General features: G+C 38.7%; 1 protein-coding gene across 2 annotated transcripts in view; it reads right to left on the bottom strand.

Annotated features, from left to right (window-relative positions):
- Positions 1–1,061: 1,061 nt before the first annotated feature.
- The window catches only part of SLC2A9 (solute carrier family 2 member 9), a 122,347-nt gene continuing 115,409 nt past the window's right edge, over positions 1,062–7,999 (bottom strand). For both annotated transcript variants that reach the window (XM_071556795.1, XM_071556794.1), the window contains one exon: positions 1,062–4,017. In XM_071556795.1, the coding sequence (XP_071412896.1) occupies positions 3,760–4,017 (258 nt within the window). In that variant the 3' untranslated portion in view covers positions 1,062–3,759. The remainder of the gene's footprint in view (positions 4,018–7,999) is intronic.

Genomic DNA, 7,999 nt, shown 5'->3' with positions numbered 1-7,999 from the left:
TGCAAAGCACAACTTTCTGCAAAAGAGCCTCACCAGATTCAACAATAGCTGTTCTTATAGACAGCTATTACTACCACTTGCCAGTTTTACTATTTTCCTCATACTGATGTCTGTATTTTTATTTCTAAAGTCCAATATAAACTATTTGAAAAAATGAAGCGTGGGATCTGATTTGAGAAACAAAATGTAAATTATGCTTAAAAAGTTATACAAAGTCAGGGATGATTTTCTCCTATAAATTCCAACCACCCAGCTCTGGAGTACCCAATGACTTGGGTTGTCCAGACATAGGACTGAGCAGTCTTGTATTGGGACATACAAAACCCCAGGGAATCAAAATATGTGCAGCTATAGGGGTTCAGGTTTACCCAGAACAAGATCTACATCATTTTACTTTCACTCCAAAGATTTATTTTGCAATCACTGTGCATGGATATGTCTGATCATTCACACTTCTGGCACTCATACAAGCACCATCTTGCAGTGCCTCACCCCAATATCACAGACAGGAAAAGAGAATGCGGCACTGCAAAACACTCGCTGACAAACACACAGGCTAGAGACAATTTGTTACATTCAACAAGAAAAATCAAAAGATAAACCCCTGATATTTTCCATTTTGTCCTCTTGTTGCTGGAGAAACTACAGCAGCATAACAATGAAACTCCATTAGGGTCAGAGATGAGAAAGTTAATGAAGTACTGGCACATCTGAAACTTCCACAGCCTAAGGCAGAGAACACTGCAGCCACCCACTCTGGCCAGTCAGCAAAGCACCAGCTTTGTCTGGAGACTGCAATTGCTTTTAATTTGTACCAGGGGTGGCAACAAACCATGGTGTGATGTGGGACCACTGTCCCACAGCACACTCAATCTGTAGCAACTTTCTTTGCAGCTACACAGAAGTGTGTGCCTATTTCAGGTAGGGAAAGAGATGGGCAAATGGGATTGCAGAAGCAAAAACATGACCCCTTGTTGTTAATGCTGTTCAAGCCCCCTGAGCTGTAATAGGAAATTCTTTGAGCCATCTCTACCCACTCATCCAGAGCTGGGCTCCAAATGCAACTGTAAACAACTGTAAGATGATTTTATTTTGTTGCAGAAGTCCCATAAAACTGCTGTATCAGGTCATCATTGAAGTTATCCAATGGCAGCATTTTCAACAAGGTCAATAATGTAATTAATGAACAGCATTAAGTACTAAATTCTTCTAATTCTGATAATAACATGTTCCAATCTTTTCACCTTGAATCAAACCAGATCACATCATATCGTGTCAGTAGCCCTTAGTGCAATGTAAGGTAATTCTCAATCTGAATGAGAGGGTCTGATTTTGCCAATCTCACCCTACAGGCAGAAAAGCAAGAATTTCTTCCTGAAATTATCTGGAAGGCTGACATTCACACTCATTTTTCACATAGCCATTCACTTAGCAAGCCTCAAGTAACACATGGAACAGGGAACTAGAGGCACTGAAAGATAATATTTTCCTTTGCTACATATATGATTTTATAAGTGGCTATTAAAAACCATTTTTCTTCAGTTTTCTCCACAGTATTTGATTAGCTTCTATTTATGATTATCAGGTGGTATAATCCTGATTCACTTTCTTAGCAGTAGGACCATCTCAATTTTGCTTTTCTCATTCTTAATTCTCTTTCTCATATATATTTTCACTTTCTTACTGCTATACCTCTATCCCAGTAAAAACCCATAAATTCTGGCATAAAGGCACACATCAATTTTTTGTCCATTACCTATTAGGTCAGCTTATAATATGCGCAGTGAATATGCCACATACAAATAAATCACAGTATGAAACTATATACATAATTTACTAGTAACAGCTGAACATCAAGATCTCTGATTTTAATTTAAATGTAATTTACAGTGTAGAAAAAACCCAAAAACCAACTTATCATTTAGGGAAATATGAAAAAACCCCAGATATTGAAAAATAAGTCTCCATTGTGTGTGGGTGTGTATATATATATTCATAAGAGTATAAATCACAGAATTACAGAATGGCCTGGGTTGGAAGGCACCTTAAAGATCCTCTCATTCCAACCCTTTACCATGGGCAAGGATACTTTCCACCAGATCAGGTTGTTTAAAGCCCCATCCAGCCTGGCCTTGGATACTTCCAGGGACACGGCATCCACAACAACCTGTTGCAGTGCCTCACAACCGTCACAGTAAAGAATTTCTTCCTAATATCCAATCTCTATCAACTTTCTTTCACCTTAGAGCCACTAATATTAAGCCATTAATATTAATATATATTGATACTAGGAATATATACTAGGAATATATATATATATTCATACATGAATACATATACAAATTTTCCCACAAAAATGCTTCAAATGTATAAATTTCTGAATTGGGAAATATAACTTGTGGAAGAAGTTGTCTCTGCTTACATGCTGCACTTTCTTTTTATGTCTTATTCCTATCTGAGAGCAGCTCTAAGGCTTACTGACTTTTCATATAAAACAGCTATTTAATTTAAAAGTGCTTACTACCCCTCAGCATCCAGGTACTTAGAAGGATCAGGAAAAAAAATATTATCAAAATTACAAATTGTAAAGATGATGTTCATTAAAAAAAGTCCCCTGAATGGTTCAGCTAACTAGTGAGAGCCTGCTGAGTTTTTCTGTCACAAAATTAGGCAGTTTTACAGTGCATTAAACAGCTTAGCTTTATCAATGTGAACTAGACCTGGAGCTTCAGAATCTAAATGTCCAGTAGTGTTTAAGGAGGTAATAGGCACCCAAATTCCTTTGGACAGATCTGAGTGTTAAGAACTAACAGTTATCAGGTCTCAGAGAAATTTTGTCTCCTAAGACTTGTTTTAAAAGGAATTTGAAAAGAAAAGCAAAAACCCCAAGTAAACAAACAAAACAATAAAAAAACCCCAACTCTCAGAACACTTCATGTTTGATTTTTTGTTTTAGTACTATGCCCTAAACATACCATCAGAATTCTTTTCTAGTAAGGCTTCTAAGTCTATTCTTAACAAATATAATGATATAAATATGTATCTTCAGAGAAATACAGTGCCAACAAACCCAGAAACTAGAGGCAACTCTATTACTCGTTGATCAGGATTTGCAAGAGAGACATGGAAACTCATCCAGACCCAGAGCTGCCTCTCAGTGGGAAGGTGGAAGATGTTCAGAAAATGCAACTGAAGGTGAAAATAGTTGGAAAAGGAATGGGAGGTCAGGGAAGCATTGTGAGTCTTCTTTCAAATTCTCAATTCTCGTGTACAACTTGAATGTTGTCTTGGGAAATGTGGAGAAATACATGCTGGCACTGTTTCAGTTTCACTTGCATCAATTCTTAGCAGATCCCCTCTGGGATCGCTTCCCTTTCCCCTGCTGCCTCCCCCTTCCGCCTGGCGATGGCACACACACCTCTCCATGAACACACAGGGGTGCTCAGCCAGTTGCTACTCACAACTCGTGCTCCCCACTGCCACTTCACTTCTCCAAGTCCATGTTTCCCATCCCACTCATCACAGCACCTCTTTCAGAGCTGCCAAGAAAACTGTCTCTTATTTATTTAATCAGTTGCCGCTACTCCCACCTCTCATTGCTTCAACCATCACCCCAGATGATAATGAATTCATCCTTATTCACTTTAACCATATTCAAGGGGGAAGCAGTTCATGATGCCACATCAAAAATACAAGTTGTGCACTGCTATAAATGAAAAGAGCATGTTTCCCCCCATCCCCTGACAAAACTTCCTGATTTTACACAATCCCTTTTTTGGTTTCCCCATTGTCCACTGAAGATGTGAATTCTGATTCTTGTTCTGCACTTGATTTCCTTTCCCCTGGGTAGTGGTTCATTTCTTGCATTTCTAAAGTTACTTTGTTCCTTTTGGCAAATGCCTGGCTGATCTCATGAAATGTCTTATTTTTTGTTTCAGGCAGGACAAAAAACAGGTAGGTCGCTCCCGCGAAGCAGATGCCAGCAAACACTAGGAAGCAGTAGGTCTGTAAACCAGCCTGTGGATAGAAAACAAAGGAGATAGTCATTACGGAATGAAAAAAATCCAGAAGAAAGGCAACATCAGGAATATTTTGAAATTAAAAATGGGGTATATGGAGCAATTTTTAACCAAGTACAGTACATGCTGGCACTTGCTGCAAGTCAGAGTGCTAAGAAGTTCATAAAAATGCATGAATTGTTGGTTCTTCCAACACTGCCTGTCGACAGGAAAGCAGGTTCCTGGCAAAGATGCGTGGAGCTGAAGTCTAGGTGACGTTGGGAGACACCAGCCTGAGCTCAGGCCCCTTGGGCGCGGGGAGAGCAGGTGGTGGCAGTGCTCCGGCAATGTGCTCAGCTGAGCCAGGCACTGCCATGATATTTCCGGAATCCAGGCAGATGTTTTGCTGGGTGTTCTGCTCACTGCCTCATAATTCCTGGGCACGAAAAACGTGGCATGCTCCTGCAACACTGTGCAACTGTATACAACCCATGGAAAAACTGCCATTGCCAGGGGCATCTTCATCACAGTACTTACAGGCTTTGAGATTTGCAAAATGAACAAGATAAAAACCCAAATGGCAGATATTTGTGTCACTTGTAAGGTTATGGAAGGTTACAGCAGAAAAAAAAATCCATAAAATGCATTTATTTTCATGATAGAAAGTGTAAGAATTAAGTGAAAACAAAGTACAGACCATAATTTAATGTTTTGGATTTTACTTCACTGCAAAAATAAAGAGAACAGACACAAAGAAGTGAATTTATAAATTGGTTATAAAGGTTTCAACCAACCAATAGGAGTTGTAGTTCACTGAAACAGAATATTTCTTTCTTGATAATTATTAGATAATATAACAGGTTTCAATTACCTTTCAACAGTATAGTTGTGTAAAAAAAAATAAGTACAATATTACCAGCAGCACTTTGTTTAACTTGGAAGAGGTTTGATATTGCGGCTCCAAGTGAAGGTACTGCCAGCTCTTAATGAAACCTCCCCTCCTCCCCTATAGATTTACACTATGTCCTGAGACCAAACATCCAATGAACCCATGTTTTTTGACTTGCTTTTATTAATAAGGTACCTCCAGCTCAAAAAAAAAAAAGGTGACCTTTCTATGGTGCCTTGTGTGAGGTCATGAACCACAAATCCAAGGAGACCTTGGATTCCTTGCACACCCACTCAGGGGCTGCAAGACTGAGGTTACCCCAAAGGAAATCGCTCAGGACAGAGGAAGCAGATATGGCTTCCTATACCTACATATTTACAGATTCCATTAGAGGTATGCAACTGCAACAATTCAGACAGAATTTGACAATGATGCAACCCTGATTTTGCCCATTTTTGCAAGATATTCCCATCATTGTTAGTTATACCAGTCCTAGGCTGCAGGGTAGTTTGGCTCCCTGCTTTGGCTGCTCAAGCTGTACAGAATTCCTAGCACTATTTTTATGTTTCTCTTGCTCAGTATACATCATATACGGTGTGCAAGAAGAGCATCAATTCCTTTGTAGAACAAGAAAAAAAATGGAAAACTTTTCCTGCAGCTGCTTTTTAATAACATGGCTGATTGCCAGCCTGCCTAGTCAGAGTGTTTTCTGTTTGTGTGGAGACTTCATTATCTAGTGCAGCCTCTCAAATCCTGCCTGGAATAGGACAATCTGGAAAGTGAATTCTCTGACATTGTCTATGGACTCTTGAGCTCATCAATGCTTTTTTGTTAAGTTTTAGAAGCATGAAGTCCTGAGCAACTTGACAATCACAGTCAAGCATCACATATGTGATATGGGGGAAACTATTCCAGCATAGGAACAGGCAGAACTTTCAGGCTTATACAGAGGCAGAAGCAAAGGGACACAGTAGACAGGAAAAAATAATTTCACACTGCCTCATAAATCATCCTGTCATGATAAGAATTCAAATTTTATATCTAGATCTCCTGCATTTATAATTGTTGTTTAGCTGAAAGGTAGAATTTCAATCCAGAATCATGATTTTCACTTTTCAAAGTGACACAGAATAAATACTCTCCATAATGAAAACTAACCATTAATGCCTCATATGAATAAGCCTGGCAACCAAATATGATAAGTTATCTGCATCTCTTGGCACTGCAGCCACAACTTTGTCCCATCTTTCTTACTTTTATTTCTTTGCTATCCATGATCTAAATAAATTAATGTATACTATCTTCTTTGATTCATGTCTCTATAAACCTCTTCCAATTGAACTGAACACTCTCATGAATGCATATTTTATTTGCAATAATTTTACATCATGTATTTACATTTATTCGTAATAAACATACTCTCCTTAATTTCTGTAATCCCTTAAGAAGTAGCCTTCAAGGACCTCCAAGTGAAGTTCCACTGAGAGTAAGATAGAAAATAAATTTTGTTTTAAATCCTACAAGTGGGGATTATAGGTTTTAGACAAGACTTTGCATTTGTGTCCAGCAGCATTTATCCAACAGAGCCATAATTCCCAGATAGGAACATTGCAGGGTAACCACAATGTTCCTATCTGGGAACTGACCAGCCAGTCTTCAATTATAATATTTCTTTTTCTTTCTGTTTATTATTTTTCACTCACAGAGAAGGAAACCACTCATATTCATAAACCTTTTCTAACTCAGAGTTCAATTCATATCACCCAAACATGCATTTAACACAGAAGAACATCATGTGTTAATTAAATTATTCATTATAAGCAGGAAACCTTCTACCTGCACTGTGCAGTGATAAAAGATGTAGGACAGAATTACAGGATAAAGTGGGAGGAAAATGTTAAATCACGAATCTTAACTCAGTAAAAATCCTTAGTGGTACATGGATAGGATACAGCTCAGCCTAGATGTTTAAATTCATTTTTATCTGTTTCTGACGTATTTTGAATTGTCTGGTTCTGAAGGAAGGATCTGAGTGGTGGAACAAGTATAGATTGGCCAAACTGTATCTGGTGTGTCCATCAGTGGATCCAGAAGGCAAGTTAATGTCATGGAAAATTGTAAATGCTGAGTTATTGAACAATGGCTACTACAGCAAAAGTACTTACAGACAGATCTGATAAGAAAAGGGATCTGTCTTTGTTCCATGAAATGACTATATTTTCTGTTATTAATGTTGTATTAAATATAATTTATATTATGCCCAATAAACCTGTATCCCTCATTTACTATTTGACATCCTTAATCTCCATAGTTTCCTAACTAATCCATAGTCTCTCTCTGTTATTTATCTCTTTCCAAATTGCTAGAGATGAGATTGTGCTGCTGCTACTCTAGAACTAAACCCCCAGAGTTTTGCTTATCTTGGGCTTGGGTGGGAGTACAAAACTGAGGAGGAACTTCAATTAAAGTCTTCAGTGACAAAACAACTGCAACACTATATTTGGGCCAACAGACATAGTCTCAAGATTCTTTACTGACGTGTGCATTGTCAATGATACAGGAATAATGACAATACATAGGATAAAATTTAAAAGGTAAATATTTTTTCTATGCTTTGTGACATTATTTCACTAACTACATGAGCTACGAGCCTCAGTGTTCACAAACTTGAATACTCATATCCACCAGAAGAATAGCTTGGTTCCTTAATAAAATATACCACATCCAAACAGCTGGAGGAGGGGGTTAAAGGAGCAAGGGAATGGCAAGGGAAGAAGAAAAGCAAGCCAATTTTGAATGGAAGTTCTAACTAAACACAGAATAAATTCAAGGGAAGTACATGGTTTCTGTTACTTCTGTTTTCTCATGTAAGGATAGGTTACTTCCTCACACTCAGTTCCCAGCAGCAGCAGCACCAACCCTGGCCAGGCAGGAAGCACCGAGCCAGCCCCATCCATAGCCCACTGCCACATCCACTCAGGCACGTCTCTTCAGACCACCTGCACGCACTGCTCAGGTTCAGAACATGCTGCCACCTTCACAAAGCTGCTTCTGCTCCCCCAACACCAGACAGGCTTGTCAGAACTAGGAACACATTTCCTTAGCAAGACAT

The sequence above is a fragment of the Pithys albifrons genome, chromosome 5 (assembly GCF_047495875.1).
Source record: "Pithys albifrons albifrons isolate INPA30051 chromosome 5, PitAlb_v1, whole genome shotgun sequence".
Classification (NCBI taxonomy): domain Eukaryota; kingdom Metazoa; phylum Chordata; class Aves; order Passeriformes; family Thamnophilidae; genus Pithys; species Pithys albifrons.
The sequence above is the reverse complement of the archived record's forward strand: the minus strand, read 5'-3'. Positions and strand labels throughout refer to the sequence as shown.